Source organism: Cyclopterus lumpus, chromosome 1 (genome assembly GCF_009769545.1).
Source record: "Cyclopterus lumpus isolate fCycLum1 chromosome 1, fCycLum1.pri, whole genome shotgun sequence".
NCBI lineage: Eukaryota > Metazoa > Chordata > Actinopteri > Perciformes > Cyclopteridae > Cyclopterus > Cyclopterus lumpus.
This window is the reverse complement of record NC_046966.1, coordinates 13,717,480-13,739,164: the sequence shown is the minus strand read 5'-3', so window position 1 is coordinate 13,739,164 and position 21,685 is coordinate 13,717,480. Positions and strand designations below refer to the sequence as shown.

The following is a 21,685-nucleotide window of genomic DNA, read 5'->3' as shown; positions in this document are numbered from 1 at the left end:
CACTCTGGTTTTACAAGCTGGCCTCATTTGTTCATTCACACACGTTTAATAACTTTCTGTTTGTGACAAATAGTCCCTTCACACCTGAATAGCATGTTCTATCTTTACAGTATATCTTTGAGATAGTAATGCTGTCTATCACAACGTGTCTGTAGGAAACACAAAAAGGAAAGAAGTTCACAATTTAAGACAATTTAATAAGAGGGATTTAGAAATGATGTGTGTTGGTTACTCAGCTGCAGATGATAAGGAACTTATTAGTAATGCAGTGTTTGTAGTACAGCCCAGAAAAGGGCTTACTTAAAAAAAACACAACAAAAAAGACAATTGCAGAATAGTCCCTTGAGGCTTTACCTGTATCGTCTCCCAGAGAGATGTTAGTGAATGTCCCATCATCCTCGACATTAATGGTGTGAGTCTCCTCTCCTTCTTCCAGCATGTTTCCTTTTTGTTTTTAACTCACAGACTCATTCATTAGTGTCAGAGCTTTCTCTCTGTTTAAACTTTGCTCTCGTCTCTTCTCTCTTACTTTCTTCTTTAAGCCCCGCCTCCACACACCTACCACCTGAACCATTCCCATCGTCACTGTTACCTGCCCTACCTGACTGGTGGCTCGTGTTACAGGGTTGTCAAGAGAGTGGGTTGCCATGGTGATCACAGGGCAAAATCATAGACAGACATATTGCGCCATCAGGGGTGAAAGTTCAAGTCCCAGTCTGCTCACGTGAAAGGGAGCCGTGAAGGCAGAGCGGAGGCACACACTTGGTCACACATTAAGCTGAACAATAAGAGTGTGTGCTGTTCACAGTCAGATGTTCCTGCTTTTTGTTTGGTCTGTTGTTTTTATTCCATTTTGCTCAAAAGCCAGAACATCACAAATCTGCCGTGCTGTATCACATCATCTGCATGACAGTATACATTTGCCCTGATTATTTGTGTATTTTCACCTAATTAGACAACACCTCAGAGCAGTGTTGACCTAAAATTACAGGAGGGGGATATGAAGGGAAACCAGCCTTTAGATCTGTGGGAGCAGCCTGCACTCTGGTGGTTAATGCTGAATACTGCAGATCAGGGACAAGTATCAGAGTCCATCATGCTCCATCTGACAGCAACCTGCAATGATGTTGCAGTTTACACACACACACACACACACACACACACAGCAACGAGAAATATGGTATTGAGCTTTATGTTCAGTTTAAGACTCTATTCTGAAAAAAATGTTTTAGCAAGTTTAACAAAAATGTAGTAAACCTGTATACTATATTTTGCAGAAACAGTTTACTAACAGCTACCTAAGAAAATAAACCTGTAGTTGCACCATAAGAGAAAGACCCTGTGAAGTGGTTGAAAGCTCTGAAACTCTTGTTGGCCAGGACACTTTTAATCTCCATGAGGCAAACAAGTTGAGTTTGGTCAAATCATAACTCATTTCAACATGACGTTACAATTTTTTGGGGAAAAGAGGATTTTCAATGTCTTTTTCTGCTTTGTTACTATTTTATAAATAATAGTGTTTAATGGGGATGCAAGAGAAGACAAATGCTGCTTAAAGATGTTGAATTCAATTCAATTCAGTTTATTTTATATAGCCCAATATCACAAATTACGAATTTGTCTCAGAGGGCTTTACAATCTGTACAGATACGAGCGAATAATAGTGTAAAGGACTGGAAAGACTATGTCATATAACATAGTATTACAAACAAGAGAAGGACGCTCTAGCAGGCAAGTCAGATCAGGTAAGTCTAGCCAGTTGAAAATAACCACTTACATACATTGCAGATAGTATGAATTACGACAGTGTGGTTTTGCCTGACAGATAATTTGTCTGCATCTGCTTTTTCTGTGTTTGTGTTATATTTGTATTACATATTTGTGCCCATGCTCACATTTGATGGTGCTTTAGAGCATCTACGCTCTGTTCTGTTTGCATGACCGTGATGATCAGTGTCACTATTTGCTTTATGTATTGTTGTGTGAGTGTGTGTTCGCACGAGTGTGTGTTTGCAGAGGATTCACTCGCCCCATAAAGCCAGAAAGACAGTGACGTTTATAGGAACAATTTCCCGCGGAAAGGGGTCGCCATTAACACGCAACAGTTTGCTTATAATCCAAACGGTACCTTCAAACTGCAGCATGATCGCCTCTCCCTGAGCCCCGCTGCTGACCACAGATCAGCTTTATCACTCACACAGTATAAAGAATGACACTGCCAACTCAACTTGGCTGGTGACACAACAGCAGCCGTTCCCCTGTTTAGACATTTTGAGTGAAAGAGATAGGTGTGAAATTCAGTGTGTGTGTGTGTGTGTGTGTGTGTGTGTGTGTGTGTGTGTGTGTGTGTGTGTGTGTGTGCGTGTGTGTGTGTGTGTGTTGGTTAGTGGTCAGTGTTCTAACACCTGCGATATCTGGGCCCCAGAGGCAGGTTGACCCCAACACAACCTGGAAGAAGCACACTGAAATACCCAGCTTTATTTTGACAGAAAGTGAATACACTGAGAGTGTTTGACCTTTAATCTGGCCCCTGTGTGTGTTTGTGTGTGCGTACATGTTTCTCTGTTTTTGTATATTAAATGCACAACTGTTTGTTGTCGAAATCTGAAACCAGTGGCTTTCTCTCCTTTTCTTTGTGTACTGTGTGTAGTTAATTATTGCTAAGCAGTGACATCCAGGAAACCAGAACAATATCTGAAGCAGGATTAGCTGCATCCACAACTTTAGAGAGAGCCAGAGAGAGGAGGGTTTATATTGGTGTTACTGTTCTCTAGCCTCTCTCTCTCCTGTGATAGTCCACAGACCAGATGCCCACTTTGGCACCGACGCTCTGCCAGTGTTATGCTAGGCATTGGGCACACACACACAAACACACACAAACACACACACAAACAAACACAAACACACACACACAGGAAGGAGAAGAGGCTGTAAAAAGAGCACTCGTCCATCTGCCCGTCTCCAGCTAAACTGGTACTGAGCACATCAGCATGTTTGTGTCTCCCTACAGTATCCTCAGTTTGTGTGTGTGTGCATGTGTGTGTGTGTGTGTGTGTGTGTGTGTGTGTGTGTGTGTGTGTGTTATGAATGAGTCCAACTGAATCTCTGCATAGATTCTGTCTTGTGATAAAAGAGTTTTCTCTTGAGTTTTCTATAATTGAGTGATTATGGAATTCAAATTAGAAAATTACCAGAGGCATAGTTTGAGGAGGGCCCAAACACTCAAGCTGGGTCCCAAATCCAAACTACATGTTATATACATTTACCAAATGGTGACCTTTTCTTTAATTTTCTCAATGTGACGCAGTACACGGTAAAAAAAACACTTGTAATTAGTTTCTAGTATATGTTGGGACAGTGTCAGAAAATGAGTGAACATGCTGTTTTATTTCTGCCGTAATCTCTGACCTCTCCAATGAATATGAAAATGTTTCCTCAGGGGTCTTGAAAGAATGATTAATAAATGTTTTTTGTTCCTCCACTGATTCATTTGTTTTTGAACATGTTGTTCCATAGTTTCTCCTCTAAAAAATAGAATGAAAGTACAGACATTCCCTTCAAATTAAACATAGCAGGATGGACGGAGCACACTAGCCACTTTTTTTTTTGTTCCTTTGCTGATGTTGTTGAAACAGTTGTTTCTCATTTTATTATGGGGCGGTATTACAAGCCATGAAAACACTGCTATCTATCTGTCAGTGTTTTCATTCCTTTCTCTCCTGTTTGTCATTGAGAGTAAAGTGAGAAAGACATAGAAGGAAAGAAAGGCACAATGAAGTAATAATCTGTAAAAGGACTCTCTAACTTGTCAAGCTGTGTATGTCTTTAATCAAGGATAGAGTGAAAAGGATGAGGTTAAAAACAGTACAAATAAAATAAAAAGCAAAGTTGCATATGCACACTCAGTAAAACTGTGCTAAAGAAACACGTGAGATGCTAAATGTGTGTGTCTGTCCCGCCTTGCAGCTTTATCCATTTGACTTATTGAATTGGACTAAAATATGCAGCAGCTTGCAGGCAAACAAGGCATCTATCCATCAATCCATCCATTAATCCGTCCATCAAGCCGTCCGTCCTGTTCCTTTAAAAATCTACTCCGGGATTTGCAGGCAGCCATGAAAGGCTACAGTGTTAGTTTACGATCTTCCCCAACATGTTTCCTCCCTTTCACCTCCCCTCTCCCCCTTTCTCCCTCACTCTATTCTTCCTGCCTCAACCTCATCCCACTCACACATACTCTGCGGGGGGAGCGCGCGCGCGCACACACACACACACACACACAAACACTCCTGTAAGAATACTCGAGTGAGTAGAGTCGCCTGCACTCTTAACTGCCATTTCTTTTGACTCTGTCCGCCAGAAACCACAGGGTCGGCGGTGGAGGATTGTAGCAGCAGTCGTCAACCTCACCTGCTCCCCCGTCTTTCAGAGTAACACGCGGACACTCACGCGCTAATGAAACAGTGCACCGACATATGGTACCAAACGTGCAGCACAGCCTGCTTTAGAAGCCTAAAGTTGTTTTATGTACATTGGAAAACGCAAATACAACTTGAAGTTCGCAGTAAATGAATACTCCTAAGGTTGTGTTCAACTCATCGGTTAATAGCGACACACTGTCGAAACACGCGACCACCACGGGACCTTATTTAGGAAGAACTGTCGTAGTAAAGAGTGAGAGACCACTTTATAGATCCTGTTTGAATTGTGCCAAAATACACATATGATGTTCGTCAATTGAAAGGATATTTTTGTTCATGTCAAGAGAGTCGCAGTTTGTCGAAAAACTGTTGAAGTAGACCTTGAGGAAATAGGTAACCATAGCTACGTCACATAGCTAGCTAGTTTTGATGACGTACAATGTGCAAGACGATTTAATTAATTAATTGAATAGTTTAACACAAAATATTACTACAACAAACTACGACTTTCTTGCACATTTTCTTTTAAATGAGCAAACATCATTATGTGTTATTCATTCCACAAATCAAACGGGATCAAAACATAATTTGTCTCAAAATAAGGTCCCTTTTTGATGCAGTTTGAGACTTTTCCCATATAGTTTTTGTATAGTTTTTTTTCCTCCATTGTACCTTGCTTTTCATATTACTTGAAACGGTGGCTCTTTCCTTTTTAAATAACAAGGTATGCACAGCATAGAGACAGCAGATGCATTTAAGGCCCCAGGGCAAAATGCATCAACTACCTCCCGGCAAGTCTGAGCCAATACAGATTTGTCTATAAATGTAAAAGTACTTTGACTTTCAGGAATCCTGTGAACATATGTAATCAGACACACACACCAACATGCATACACATGTGCACAAACACAAGCAAATGCATATCTACGCTTATAATCTGTACAGGAATACACATGCAGATACACATGTAGATACACACCAAAAGCATCCTTAAGTGAGTGACATTTCCTTCATTATTCAGATGCACGTTGAAACCCTCTTCAAAAATGTCTGACTCTCTCATGGACTTTGATCATAAAACCTATGACATATTGAACAATGCTAATCACATCAAAATGCATTTATTGATCATGTTGGCCACTTGGGGGCAATGAAACCAAGCTGTGAACACAAAATGTACACTCATCAGATCAGCACCTTATGACTTAGGTGATGTGGCAAACCTGCTAGCAAACAGTTGCTTATTTACGCATCCAGCTAATACAGAACAACATCAGCCTTCTTATGGAGTTGTACAAGGAATGTGAGTCCAATATTTACTCTTTTAGCTCTGTTTTTGGTCTCCATCACGGAAATATCTGACACTTAAGCTTCTAAATACTCTACTCTGTTCAATATCAAGTTGCAAACTCTGTCTGCTGCAGGTAAAGTGCAGTGTGTTTTTACAGTTATTTCGCTCTTCTCCTGACTGGCTTTGGTAAGAGTTTCATTGGCAGATGGTTCATCCAATCACCTGCTAAGTATTCTTTTGAAAGTGCCTCCCCTTTTCCAAATAGTTTACAGTGACAGATTCTCAGGTGGTTCTGTGTAACAAATCATCGGGCGTGGCATGCTGATGCTGATGGGAGCTGTGAAGATGAACCCAAACATCAAGCTGAAAGACGCTCTGTAGAGCTGAATGGAACACTGGCATTTGATCCCTTGTTATTATACAAATATTGATTATAGCTGCTGTTAATTCTTTCCAAGCAGAAGGGATTGTCAATTTACTGCCCTTGCTGCATGCTACCAATGCAACTGTGAATGGCTAAAATATCTCCTCTTTGTGACACCTTCCTAAGCATTTTTGCAGTACCCTGTGAACACCAGTTAGTTTAAATGTGAGCTACAAAACTATGAAGGACTGCCTTTCAAAACAAAATGGAAAAAAAAAACCTTAATAAATGATGTTGGCATCAGTGCTGCAGAGCTGTGGACACCTTGTTTTTCTGTTTTTGCATAGACAAAACAGTCCTATTTAATTGTTCTTTTTTGCCTTGTGTCATCATGACATGGCAAGAAAGTGTCAAATAACATTCATTAAGGGATATGCGTCTGTGTGTGTGTGTGTGTGTGTGTGTGTGTGTGTGTGTGTGTGTGTGTGTGTGTGTGTGTGTGTGTGCGTGCATGTGTGTGTGTATTTGTGGGGGTGAGTTATTGACATCAGTCAGTTGTGGTGTTTCTCCAGCTGACCTGTGTGGACACGGAATGTCTCAATGGTGTCATGAAGTCATAAACGCACCCATGAAGTCATGAACACATGTTATGATCTATTTAGAAGTCAGACTGTCACATAGTTAGGTGTCACTGTGTTTGTGTGTGTGTGTGTGTGTGTGTGTGTCTTACATTTTAGTTTTTTGATACTGACATGAATGATTGTGTTGAAACAGATTTGGTTGGATAAAGCAGCAATCATTAAATTGTATCATCAACTCAACTTTATCCATTAATTTTGAAGGGCTGCCCCTGGTGTGTGTGTTGGACTTGTACCGAGGATTCATTCACTGTTCGTTACGTACTAGGAAAGATAAGACACTGAAATTTACATATAACTCAATAATCGTGATCCAGGACGTGCAGCGCTGTCATTCAAGAAGTCAGGTGACGGACGAAGTGATCAAATATACACAGAACTGTCACCCAAGAGAAAGCCAGGTGAAATTAAAAGGTGGTTTATGTAACTTACCTGCTGAACTAGCACCCCCTACGTAAGTTATGTAACAAACGTAGTTATTTTGACCCAGATTATGATCTTTTCATAAACCTAACCATGTAGTTGTGTTCTCTAAACTTGACCAAGTAGTTAAACATAGCTATTTTTAACCCAAAATACAATAGTTCAACCCAACCTCACTCCCATCTCGTCAGATACTGACGGTTTGTCAGTGCTACTGACGTAGTGTAAACAACGACATCGCTGCTCATGCCCCATGAAAAACTAAAAGTAAATATTGGCATTTTGTCATGGCAGTCATTTCGTTTGTCACTGTAGTCACAAAAGTTGTTTGTTAGTCAAGTTTAAGTCAACCACGATACTTTCCTAAACCTAACAGTGGAAGTGAAGACAGATGTTTATTTTGACTTGTTTTGCCTTTAATGAGTGGAAACTGACCCACCTTTCCCGTCACGTCCCAAACTTACTCTAGAGGGGCACATAGAGTTAGTAGTTTTGTGACTTGAACAACAGGCTGTGCTCTACATGCTGCACAAAAAATGTAAAATATAATTTTCATAATATTTTTATACAAACTGTTGTATGAAGATGTGTTCCGTACAGTTTGTGTACATGTGCAGATGAGCTTCTTTGTAGATCTATGTGTGTGTGTTTTTTGTTTTCCATAAATGTTGATGTCATAGTATTGTTGATGGCAGCCATGTCGCCATCGTTTTCTCAGGTGCATCAGTATGTCAGTCTCAGATTTTAATAGTGCCTCATGTTTGTATCTGTGTGTGTGTGCTTGTGAGCATTTGGGTTTGCCAAAGTGTAGGCCTGTGTGTGTTGTTGTGTATGTATAGCTACAGGGTTAATATGTGTCAGTCATAAGTGTGTGTGTGTGTGTGTGTGTGTGTATTTGTGTATTTGTTTGTCAGTCTTAGTAGCATGTGTATGGTTCTTAAGAAATTAACATATTGTGAAAAGAAAGAAAAGATGTTGTTCCGTAATGAGAGCGGGCATATGCATCTCATTATGGGATCATTAGCATAATTACCCAGCATCCTTTGTGATCATGAAACGCACATACGCATAAAAGTGTGCGTATGTGTGTGTGTTTGTATTGTTTTCAGTGGAGTCCACCCCCATGTTCTCTGTGTGTGTTCTTTTCTCACACTCATTTGTTCTTGATTCTTACCTCTTTTTTTTCTTTCCACCGTCTGAAAATATTGTCAGCCTCTTTTACTGTAAAATAACCAACAGTAGCAAGTAAAATAAATGTGTACCTTAATTCTCAGATCAGGCTTATTCAGTAGAAGTCTAGTTTCAAATAGTGTTTCTGTGTTGTCTCATACTCTTCTGAAACAGCTGATCAGGCAGAAAACAATATGATTCTCCTCTCCAGCCTTCAGGGCGAGTGCGGTCATCACCTCTTGTCTCCCAGCCAGAGGTTTTAGAACGTTGCAGCACTCTGCACTGGGAGTAAACACTGTGGTAATGTGTGCATATTGGTGGGTAACAATAGCATTCCTGTATGAAAAGCAGCAGTTATTGCATCACAACACAGTTAAATGCCAGGCCACAGACACACTGCGGAGAGAGAATGCTCATTTAATGTGCACTGATCATATTGGCCAATAAGTTACTTACTTGCAACAGTTTTTGAGTAAAACACACAATTGTAGCCTCATTGATTTCTGAGGGATTTTCTTTTCTTTTCTCTTCAAAATCTTTTTCTCCATTTCCCGTGAGACCATGTGCAACATGAATTGGGACATCACACTTAAAATTAGACCTGCTCGCTTTCTATAATGGTACATACAGACAAAGAGGAGTCTAGTCAGGAGAATGGAGGGTTATGCTTCATCTTCAAATTCGACAGCTTCCTTGCTGTTGAGGCTAAAGACAGAGAAATCGTCTAATGTATTCCACACAAACTATCACATACAGTAGACTGGCTTCATACAGTATATTCAGGATGGTAATATTTAAGTGTTCACTCAAGTGCAAAAACTGAAGTATACATTCCATACAGATGTATAATATGTGTTTGTAAAATGATCAAACTAAGATTGTATTTTTTCATTAGCCTTTTTTATCATTTCATTTATGTGAGTTCTACCTTTAACAGGGAAAAAGAGCTCATCTAAAAATGCTAATCATTGAGTGACATGTTTGCATGTATGTCCATTTGGTGCAGTCTCAGTTTGCTTTGGAGAAAACATGTTACTTTGAAAAAGGTAAAACAGTATTTATAGGCCTGACCTCTCCTCTGAGTTGGGTTGTGTGGCAGCTATTTTTTATTCCTGAGCTACCTTTTATTACTGTAGATGGTCACATCAGACCCAACAAGCATGGACATGTCTCTCATTAACTGGCAAGTCTTCACAATACACAGCAAATACAATAACATAGAAATACATCCATCTATAGGAACAATATATATGCATTGATCAGTAATACTGTCAGCCCAGACTCAAAAAGTCAAGTACTTTTAGCACAATAACTAATAAAGTTATAGCTCAACAAGTAAACCATTTCATGTTATACAACCAATTTAGCACTAGAAAAATAAAATTGTTAGACTTTTAAAATCATATTGTTAACATGTTCATACTGTAGCACCCCGTCACCAGGGTCTTGGCAACTGTGACTGCATGCTGGTCTCTGGTTGGCACCGCAAGCGTAAACATGGAGAACACATCGGTAAAAACAAAGACATTCTCTCGTCCATCTGACTACGGTTCCAGCACGGTGAAGTGCATTGCGACAACTTCAAGTGGTCTAAAAGTCAACAAACTTCCCAATGCTGCAACCACCCTTGGATGCGGTGCTTTAGAAAAAATACAACGTTCACAAGTCTTACAAAAAGCCTCAACATCCGCGAACATTCCTGGTCAATAGCAACGACTTTGAACCAACTTGAATGTTCTTTCTACCCCTTGGTGCCCATGGTCAGTGTGCATGTGAGCAAGCACCTCTGTAAAACTGCTGGCAACAAAAGCTGCTTAATCTGTCCTTCCTTCTGGTCACACAACGTCCGGTAGAGCACACTCTCCAGCTCCACAATCCTTTCCCACTGTCTCAAAAGTCCATTCAGTCACATTCCTGCAATCTCTCATCCCTACCAGGTTTTACAACCCTTACCCAGTATGTTCGAGAGGACGATATTACGGAATCTACCTGCTGCAAGCTAGCCAAGGCAGACATGTCAAATGAGGGAAAGCTAGACATAGAAGCTTGCTGGGGGCTGGCACTGGTCTGCTGACACAAAGCCGTCTGATAGGGTTTGGACAGAACCCACCTTGTGTCCTGAAAACTTTGTGCCACCCTTCCCTCCTGTCCCCTTCTGCTCCGCATACTGCCTCGAGAGAGCATCCGCCCCTGCATTCTGACTACCCGGCTGATACACCAAACTGAGCAAGTTCAGACACCCATCGCTGTTCTACAGCTCCAAACTTTGCAGTGTTCAAATGGCTTAGCGGGTTGTTGTCCGTAACAGCCCACTTCAACCCCAACAGCTTCAGTTTCATTGCACTATAGTTCACCATATTCCGCTCCGACAGCCGCGACTTGCGTATGCAACCGGCCGTCGCCGTCCCTCCCCTTCTTGTGACAAAACAGCCCCCCAACCCTTGGTGGCTAGCATCAATCTCCAGGAAGAAAGGCTTGCTAAAATCTGCATAGCCCAACACAGGAGCGGAAATTAACTTTTGTTTTAATGATTCAAAAGCATTTTCACAGGTTGCATCCCACAACTGACCAAACAAGGGGCCCGGAGAGGGTTTCCTCCCCCCTTTAGCTGATAGCTGTGTGGACAGAGCATGGAGGGGGACTGCTAACTTGGCAAAGTTTCTCACAAACCTCCTGTAGAAACTCGCGAAACCCAGGAAAGACCACCACACTCTGTGGTCGCCGCCACTCTGCAACCGCCCGGATTTTCTCCGGATCAGTAGCCACTCCAGTAGCTAATATAACATGTCCCAGGTAGACCACTTCTGACTGAAAGAATGAGCACTTCTCAAATTGACCCAGCCGGGACAACACCAAATCTAGGCTCTCAAGGTGCTGCTCATGGTAGACGAAAACGCTACAATGTCATCCAGATACGGGAAAAAGCGACTGGAACCTCTCATCCCTCAAAATTCAACCGCTGAAAGGTACCTGGTACATTACAGAGCCCAAACGGCATCCGTGTACATTCATACAAGCCAAAAGGAGTGCAGAATGCAGTCTTACTGCAATCTTTCTCTGCCACTCCCACCTGATGGTAACCATTTGCCAGGACTTACTAATAAATACATGACAATCACTGTAGTTGTTCACATAAAATGGAGCAAAAAAGTCTGTGTAGATATATGCTTCAGCGATTACATGCATGTAGCCATTACTCAGCCTGTGTTGCTGTATTGATTCAAATAGAAGCTTATCTGTTCAGTCATGTTACAAGGTGTAACATGAGGCTTCAACAGTTAGACCAATTAAGAGGGTCTCTTCCAAAGTTACAGTCTGTTTAGCAAAGAATTCCCTCTTTGTGTAACCGCGTCTGGAAACACAACGAGGGAATTTAGTACCTGACAGACTGCTTTAGGAGGATATATATATATATATATATATATATATATATATATATAAGTTTATATAGGATATATGGCTTTATGGATCGTGATGTCTTGGTTAGTTAATCTACCACTTTGGTCCAGACTGAAATATGCTGACAAATATTAGATGGATTGTCATTGTCTTGACTTTGGTCTTTTCTTCACATTTACAATAGCACAATCCACATGTTAAAATGTGTCTGTCAGCTTTAAGAAAACAATGCGGAAACATAGTTTTGATTTTATATTTGAACAGCATTTTAAATTAAAATTGAGCAAGGTTGTGTCTCATGTCCGTCTGTCCTCTCTTCGCCTTTTTTTACAATATTTCTCACCTCTCCTCCTTCCTTCCTTCCAACCGTGTTCCCTCCCTGTGGCTCATCAATATATCAACCACCCTGATTCTCTCTTTATCTCGCTCTCGGAGGCAATGCCGTGTACATTAAATATTTAGAGAGAGACGGTCTAGTGTAACAGACCAGCAACTTCTCCTGTCCTCTCTCTCTCTCTCTCTCTCCCCCTCTCTCTCTCTCTCTCTGCCACTCCAGGGAGGGGAGTCTCCGGAAGAGCCTGAAGGGTGGGAGAGCCCCGGGTATCACTGAGCGTGTGTCGGGGGTCATCACAGGGTGAGCAACGCAGTCTGAATGTCAAAACACTGTGGAAGTCAATGTGGTGAGTGCAGAGGAAGGCAGTGAAGGCCTCGTGGAAAAAGAACAGGAGGAGATATGTGGTGTAAGTGTGGGAAGAAATCTTCAAATTAGGTGCAGCGCATGTTTGTGTTTGGTCTGGATGTGTTTTATTGGTTCATGATGAACCAAAGAGAGCAACACACAGCAAGACTTGCCCTGTTAAATACTTCCTTCCAGCTCTTAGTTCTCAACTCTGAGCATGTTTCTATGTGTGCCTTTTGTGTAAACTCATTCTTTAGCTCCCACACATGAGTCGTGAGCAGACAAACCGGCATGACAGTGAAAAAGGAAAAGAAATTCGTCTCTCCCTTGTTCGAGAGAAAACGACGAATGATATTTTGTGCTTTTGTTTGAGTGCACACTGCAGAGGCAGATCCAGTGAAAACAGCTATTAACATCTCTTAAAAATCACTTTAACCTCTCAAAAACAACTCTCTTCTTTAACGACTGGCTAACTACAAGTATTAAAAGTAATCTGCAGCGCTTTTATAACAAAAGGGATAGAAAATAAAACTGTGTCACGTCAAAAGAAAATGTTTTAGAAGAAGAAAGTCTGTTAGTATTATGACAGCAGAGAGGGAGAAGAATTATAGACGACTGAGTAAAGTTTGGTCTAAGCAAGTAATTAAGAAAGTAGTACATTTTTGCCGTGTGTGTGTGTGTTTGTGCGTGTGTGCGTGTGTGCATGTGTGCTTGTGTGTCTATGTGTGTGTGTGTGTCTTTGTGATCGTGTAAAACAACATTCCATTCATTCCTGACGAGCTAAGCCGGCCAGGCTGGGCAGCAGCACCGATGCACCAGTTAAAGCCAAACACACACACACACACACACACACACCCATCAACACGCAGTTGAGTCTCTTAGTCAAACCGTGCTTGTGGAAGCTACTTGGACAATGCGTCTGGTAGCCCTCTGCTTTGGACAGATTTGGACAGTCAATAGTGTACAGACATTTAAAACATTGACTTTAAAATACGTTTCTACCATTGTCCAGTCCGATGGAACATGACTCACTCATTTCGGTTAGCTACACTAATTGTCATGATGGTCATTGTGGGAATCAAATCATGTTTATTTATTAAGACTGGGAACTACTCTGGACATCCAATAGGTTTATATACATAATCGTGGTCTGGAGGACATGCATAGCCCAGCCGTAGGCTAAGGTGTGTTTGTTCTGACACAAAAATAAGAATCATTAGTGGAAGAATCTACTGCTGAATTTCAATTCTTAAGTCACTGGCTGAAATCAGGAAGGTGCTCTCTCAGTCAAGGGATACACTCTAATCACGTAAAAAGAAGCACCAGCAAGAGTTATTCGAGCCAACATTTCGCCCAGGGCCAGTGGAGACATCTCCTTGCTCAACCCAGAACAACAACAAGCAAACCAAAGCCTTTCCTCCATCTACAAAGAAAAGAGAAAGCCAAAAGGTTCCAATAAAATCCTCTTGGCTTCAGGTCTGGCAGATAGGGCATGATGAAACAGTCAGAAAGAGTGTGGTAATAATCATCTGCTTCTGCCACTATTATTCTTTCCATGCCATTGTCGTGTCACGATGGATTGAGATTTCCCTGTTTTTACATTTTGGAGCTATAATGTTTTTGCTGTTTGGTGGTTTAGTAATGATCACAGTTTACTTGGTGATCAAACAGTGCCTACATTAGTTTACTATGGATAATATTTCCTGGGAGAAGATAATTAAGTTTGCTTTTCTGTACAATTATTTTCCATCCATTCAACTGCTCCAAGTAACTTAGTTCTTCTGTTTGCTCCAAACAAACAGCTGATGCTGCTGCGCTATTCCTGTGCTCCACCAGAACTTTATTGAAGAACAAATGTAAAGCTTTCACATTGTTGGTTGATTTGGAAAAGTGTAAGTATGGATGTATTTTATTTCATTGAATTATTTTTCAGATTTGTGCTAAATTTGGATATAAATTTTGCTTGAGTCAATGGTGCCCAATTTAGGATCAAGAGATTAATCTAATTAATTGGCCTATAGGTAAAAAATAAGATAAAACTCATTTCTGAAACCGTGGCTAATAGTTAGAAATTATATCGTTTTACTATTTCAGGCTTCTAGAAATTATTAAAATGACAGCTGAGGAAAATCACATCTCCAAATGTATATTTAAATGGGACCTCTTATTTCTAGGAGTCACAGGGAGGTATTGCTTCATAGGTCCCAAGCTAGAAGGGTGAGAACCACTGGTGTAGCCTATGATATCAAAGTGGAAGAATCTCGACATAAAGACCTTTAAAACACTAAGAGGGATATAACAATGTATTTGAATGCAGACACATGATCATCCAAACTGATTTTAAATACAAAAAAAAAGTTGCTGGGAAAAATCCTCATTATCCCACACTCATATTTCTGCTTGACATATCATTTTGATCACTGGTGCTCATGAGTGTATTGGTGGGATGGTCAGAAAGCAACAAGGAAGCACATATGGCTTGAACAGTCGGGGATAGAACTCAGTAATCCCACATCACATGGCAGATACAAATAAAAGAAAGAGAGAGAGAGAGAGAGAAATGGCATTTGTGAGGTTAAGATCCCCAATGTTGTCTGTTTGTGAGCGTGTGCGTGCATGCCTGTGATCATTCTTTTGTGTGATTCAAAACATGACTTTATATTACAATAAATCCTCATGTCATGTGTTTTCATTGCATTGGAGATCAAAGTTGAATTATTAAAATATTAGATCCTGAAAGTTGAAGATGAGAATGACCAAGTTGTCATGTAGAGCAACCAGGACATTAGACTTAAGTGCTCTTATTTAAAATAGAAACATCTGTTTCTTTTTTCTTATGCCTCATTATAGCAGGAGTATTATTAAAGCACACTGGTTCTATACTTTTCCTAATTATTGTCTTTAAATGGAACTGAAACGTATTCTACTGTCGGGAAGCTCGAGCCCCCAGCTTTTCATCCATGTGTTACTAACCTGCTAGATATAGCATATTATGCAGTATGTATTTCCACAAACCATGCAATACACCCAATGCATCAAATGAGCAGGCCAACCAATAGCTAATATCATAGGAAAGCTATCAGCACTTAATACATTTGATCTGGCTTAAATTAATTTTGCGGTGATTTGTCAACAACAGAACATTTTCCATGCATAAAAAAATCGAAAATCCTTACTGTAACATTTTTTGCAAGTGATTTCACAATTCAGCGATTATCTAAATTCTGAGAAAGGATCTGAATGAGTATGACCTCAGTTGGTTGTAGTGGTACATGTAACATGCACCCTGCACTGTGTTTCAATAACATTACTAAAGGGTAAATAGCAATAATAATAACAATAATATTAATAACAATAATCATTATAATAATACATTTTGAAGATGAACCTCCCAAACGACACTCTTCTCAATCCATGTCAGAATTGTAATGTATTTTCTATATAAAGTGTGTGTGTGACGGGTTCATTAGTATATCAAGTACAAGTAGCTGGTATGATTTCTATAACCAATTTCACACTTCACTACTAAACCCAAAATGTGTAATAGTATCACAGCAACCTGTAAATAAAAATAATATCATAGTAATAGTATCATGGATAGTTTAAATTGGCTTATATCATTAAACTGTCTGTATAACACTTTGCCACTGAAACTTTCTAATTCCAAATATTAAAGATGGTTAATTGTGCTTCAGTATCAAGGTGTTTTCTCTTTAATAACTTCATTAATTGAGGTTAATTGCAATTCACACTCAACTCATACTATAGTATGAAATTGAGCACAACAATGTGTATCCTTTGGTCAGTTACCACTGTAAAATGTTCATCTTAGTCTACATCACTGTGGTCAGGCCCTATTTCCTGGCCTGACCACTCTTGTGGTGCTGTATTGATGCCCAATATTTTATGTGTACTATAATTAACGTTTGGCCAATTGGGCCTCTGTATGCACCTCTGCATTCCTTTATGTTAAAGAGGGAGGTTAATCCTTTGAAGTCAGAATGTATGAAACATGGTAATGAAGAAATTAGCTTATTTACCACTGGCTGGTTGATTTATTTACACCAATGGGATAGATATGTTTCAGCTCGGGGTTGGAGAGGAAAACAGACCGAGAGGGAAAGAGACAGAGACAAAATAGGGGTGTGACCTTTTATCAGGCCTTCTACAACACTGATTCTCGGTGGCATCAGTCCGGTCCTTTACGGGATACACTCCGTACTCCAGTCCGGGTTTTCAGAGTACCATCAGAGGGCTCCTCACAGCCTCTAGCTGGTTTTTACTCAACTCCTGTCCTGATATCACTCCGCTGGCATGGTGGAGAAGCGGACCTGATTATTGTGATGGTGGCACGCGGCAGCCAGTAACTACAGACTTCCGCCACTGCTTCCCATATCCGCGTTTTGCGCCATCTGGGCTACTCTAGTTGTCTCACAACCGGACTACCGAAGGCGCTTGTGCCCCCCCACATCCCCACCACCCCCCACACCAACTCAACAACATCTTCCCCGGGATTTCTTTCAAACCAAAACCATATGAGATGCAAGTTCACTGGGAAACTCCGGAGCCCGTTCGGTTCAGGCAGCAAAACTTTTTCTCTAAGGACAACACCGTAACACGGCGAGTGGACTGTTGCTGCTGCCGCCGCCGCTCCACCGCGGGACGGGTTGTGTGTATGCGACCGTTGAGTGTCTGCTAACGTTCAAACCTTCACGGTATTGTTTTTTTTCTTCTTTTTTTTTCTCGTGGAGTTGTTGTTAGCGGCGTGGCAGCGGCTTTACTGTTGAATGCGGTTCGGGGCTGGCTCTCGTCTCACCCTGGCTGGGTGTTATTGGTGAAACAGTGCCGAGGAGGGGAAAAGAAACGGTCACTCGCGAGCCCCTAACCAGATGACTACCAGGCTCCAAGCCCTTTAAACCGTCCCGAATAGTTGCTCGCTTCGGCGGTTGTTGCCGGTCGTACCTTCCGTCCTGTGTCCGGCTGCTCGGGACCCTTCGCCGGGGGAGAACAGACAGTGAGAGGACGCCAGGCGGTGGAGGAGGAGGAGAAGGTGGCGGTGAGCTTTGACGGGGGAGAAAAGTTCTTCCAAAATAGCAGCCACTCGGCCTAGTGATGGGGGACTTCGCCTCCCCCGCTGCCGGACCCAACGGCAGTATCTGCATCAACAACAGCATGAACCCGGCCGCCGGGAGCGTGGTGGCCGCCGGGGCGGTGGGCATACCTAAGCACAGCACGGTGGTGGAGAGGCTGAGGCAGCGGATAGAGGGCTGCCGGAGACACCACGTCAACTGCGAGAACAGGTACCAGCAAGCGCACGCCGAGCAGCTGGAGATCGAGCGGAGGGAGACGGTCAGTCTGTACCAGCGGAGTCTGGAGCAGAGGGCCAAGAAGTCGACCGGCGGCAGCAGCAAGCAGCCGCAGAGCAAACAGCCGGACCCGGACTCTGCTTCCTCCACCGAACAGAGGAATAACACGCTTATAGCGGTAAGGACGAGCTCTAAAACCGCGGCCGAGACTCCCTCGAGACACCCTTCACTCGCACATAAACACAGCACACACACTTCAGTTTACACTCTGTCTTTCATTCCCCTCCATCTCTCTGTCCACAAATTCTTGGACCCCCATCAAGCTGCGAGCTGCACTCCTACTACTTGTTCACCACTGTGAAAACTTGTTGAAAACACGTTGACTGAGCGCTTGGCAATTGCTTTGGAAACACACACTTCACTTTTTCAAACCAGAGTGCCAACTATTGCCTTTGTTGACAAAGAAATCCATCTCTCGCTGAAGAAAAAAAGGCTGCTAGAGCTTGAATGCTGCAGGATTTTTTAAATGACAAGCCTGACAGCTGATATTTGATCTTTAGCAATATCAGTGCTGCTTTTGCTCAAAGGAAGGCTGACCATTTGGAAAGCACAGCTAATTGTCAAGTTTAGATTTTCACCTCAGAAACTTCTAACTAACTTCTGGAGGATGGCAGCATTTATTTTTCTATACAAGAAAGCAACTTCTCCTTTCTTGTTCTTTGCTATTGGGTGCAGATTGTTCCGCAAGAAAAGGCAGCGTTGACGTTGCAACATTGCTTCCCTGCACTCAGCAGTAGCAGCTTATGCTTCAGCCTGTTTTGTAACCTTTGTAACACACTCTCAAAATCAACAGCCACTCCACACAGTGTTGCAAACACCTTATCACAGCCACCCACTCACTGAAAGTACCCTGTCATCAGACATAACAAATATATAGTTACTGAACATTTTCACACTGTACGTAACTTTTGGAGATTCATTCATAATTTACTGTAGAGCTTCACCTTAATATGACAGTGATCATGAGACACATTTCACAAGGAGACACTACTTCAACCACAAAACTGCATGTCCTTGTATAATAATGCAGCGATGCTTTAGTAAATATAAGTCCAATAGAGTCTAAAAACTCACAGTAGATTTTATACGATTGCTACAGTGATTTCCTGTTGGTAGGGGGCAGTGTACATATGGAGGTTTGAGGATTCTCAAGGCTTTCTTTTGAGTACCGTGGTTAGTCTCTGAACAGGTCTGCAGATCAGATCTTTAAATGATTGAATTGTGAAATTTACAAAGAAAACATCCTGATGTTTAGCTGTTGTTGCATAAAGACACCGCCAAACTGTGCAATTTGCCACACAGCATCTCTTGTGGGCAAGCTCCAGTTGTCTTTAGAAAAGACCAAAGGATACATCTGGAATGTCAACATTGTTGCCCCTTTTGTTGCTGCAATGAGCACAGTTCCCCTTCTTTTTGAAATGCAAAATCAGAACGTCTTTGATTTCTGAGACGGCCCCAGTCATTATTTAGGAGCCACGCAAGCCTGATCAGCTACAGCTTGAGAGAGCAGCAGTGGTTTTAATAGTGCAGGACCTCCCAGCGGTCCTTGTGGACATTAAACTGAACCGCCCATTAGATGGCCGGCAACAAATGCTCAGAGAATGGAGGGATTACTGCTTAAAGACACAGTGGCATCCCTCTGCGCTGTCCTGCTCCTCTCCCAGTCACCGACGGTGACACCTCAAAAGCATATTCGCAGCATTCAATAGATGAATGACAGAGATCTCCATGTTAGTACCCTTTTTATGCTACATTTTAAGTCCTTCTTGTTTAGGAATGAATTGCTAAGAAGATTAAAGGAGATGAGTGAAAAATCAGCTATCCCGTTTTTCCTCTGAGGAACAGAGCTGCAGCTAGATGGCTGTATGTAGTCACTACAGAAGCAGGCATTCTAGGAAAGCCGAGTATGCTGTTAATGTAACTACACATCACATCCACAATGCACCTCATAATCTGTATGGGTAATCTTATGGACTGTTTTTTAAGTATACTGTGCTCAGAAGGTGCGTTTGAAGGCAGTTTCACCAACACCAAAGAAGATGGCAAATATGCAAAAATATCATGATTTAGTTGTACATGAAGACCTCACAGAATTAGGCTAAAATGACTCCTTGGTTGTGAACTGTGTGTGCTGTTGTACTGGTTAGTTGGCAGTGTTAATGTGGTAATTGTCAAGAATGTCAGGAATGTCTACAATGTAGAACAAGTAAATATAAAAAAATCAATAAATAAAAGATAAAAACAGAAAGACAGTGTTTGACAAATTGGTTACTCAGCTATGGCAGATTGTAGTTATTCATTGGAAATGATAGACGTGTACCTCCATGGTCCAAACACGGTCTTAGTGTGATATTCTTCAGCATTCGGTATTGTCATATGCATCCCACTGTGCTTTGGTCTAATGGTTCTCAGACACACCCACATCGTGGCAGGGGCAAGCCTATAATTATGGAAAGCGTGTGTTTGTGTTTATAGGCTAATTATTATTAAGAAAGGAAAAGAAGACACTGGGAGCTTGTTCTGGCTTTCCCACTATTTCCTTGACGTCATTAAAGCAGAATTGTAGCAACTACAGAACAGTCAAAGCAGAAGCTACAGATACAGGGTCTCTGCCTGGGTGGGATAATCCCAGTGTAACCACATACAGCCAGATAGTGAGGTCGGACTCTATCATCGCTGATATTCACTTTCACGAGATGGACACTCGCAAACTTGTAATTGTCTGATAATGAGAGATGCTTGCGAAATAACAGGCCATGTCTCTGCTTTCTGCCAGAAAGCATGTATCACAATATTGCACTGTGATAGTCAATGATTCATGTATCCCTTAGTAACTTCTTCACTACTGTCTGTACTCCGGATTAGTTGTTTGCCAAATGCTGTTAGTTATGGTGATGGGCAAAATGTGTGATATAACGGTTTAGAAGCAAACAGACGGTGTTCAACTTGCAGGCACATTGTAAAAGCTGTTAATTACAGTTCCTCGGGGGATATTGAAGGCGTGTTATTAGCTCTATGTTCATTGCACGTGTGCACACACATAAACCTCTTACCTATAAAGTGGTCCTTAACTGTGGCTTCCTCATCAACACTAGATTCATAGTCAACGAACTGATTTAACCTTACTAATTATGTAGTTTACTACATACTTATTAACTCCTCCTTGGGCCTACAACAAAACTGAATCAAGTGTCAGTTGCCATTGTCATAAAAGGGGCATACACCTTAAAGGGGACAGACGCATCATGAAATGTTTCACTTTTTCAGTGCACATATCTAGAGTGCCTACTAAAATAACACAACCCAGTGAGTTTTATGTGGGCTGCCTAGATCCGAACACACATGGTTCAACAAGTTATTCAGATTTGGCTCCCCTTCCGATGTCACTTGCAGACTCATTAGAATATACTGCCCACATTTCGAGTATCTCCACCCATGGCTTAAGAACTACCTTTTTGATGGTGTATCATATTCTTTTTGCAAGTTAATCAGAGCAGACTGGACCTTTTTGGGAGGGGGTGAAAGAGACAGGTAATAAATCAGGGCGTTTCAGACAGAGGATGAATATAGGGATATTCAGATAGACAGAGAAAGACATTTTATTTTGTTAACATTAAAGCTAGAAACCCACAATGCAAGTATGAACCTGAAAATGAACATAGGTCCCATTTAATGACCGAACATACAGCAGGGCGGACGTGCATGTGCACACGTCTGCATTTACTCCAGTTGGTGTCTGCGTGAACCGGCGTGTGTGCCTGTGCAGCCGCATGGTCTTAAACTGCGTATGGCTGTATGCACACAGGTCCACACAGAGCCTTGCGAACATGGGTTGATAGCACAATTTGCATCACGCAGGCCTTTGTGATTGGTCATCTTGGGTTGCATCGTCTTCTGTAAGTCTCATATTTGGTTGGACATTGTTGATAGTGAA

General features: G+C 41.6%; 1 protein-coding gene across 1 annotated transcript in view; it reads left to right on the top strand.

Moving 5' to 3' along the window:
- Positions 1–16,688: 16,688 nt before the first annotated feature.
- The window catches only part of maml3 (mastermind-like transcriptional coactivator 3), a 91,690-nt gene continuing 86,693 nt past the window's right edge, over positions 16,689–21,685 (top strand). The window contains 1 exon segment of the mRNA XM_034533349.1: positions 16,689–17,869. Coding sequence (XP_034389240.1) covers positions 17,498–17,869 — 372 coding nt within the window. The 5' untranslated portion in view covers positions 16,689–17,497.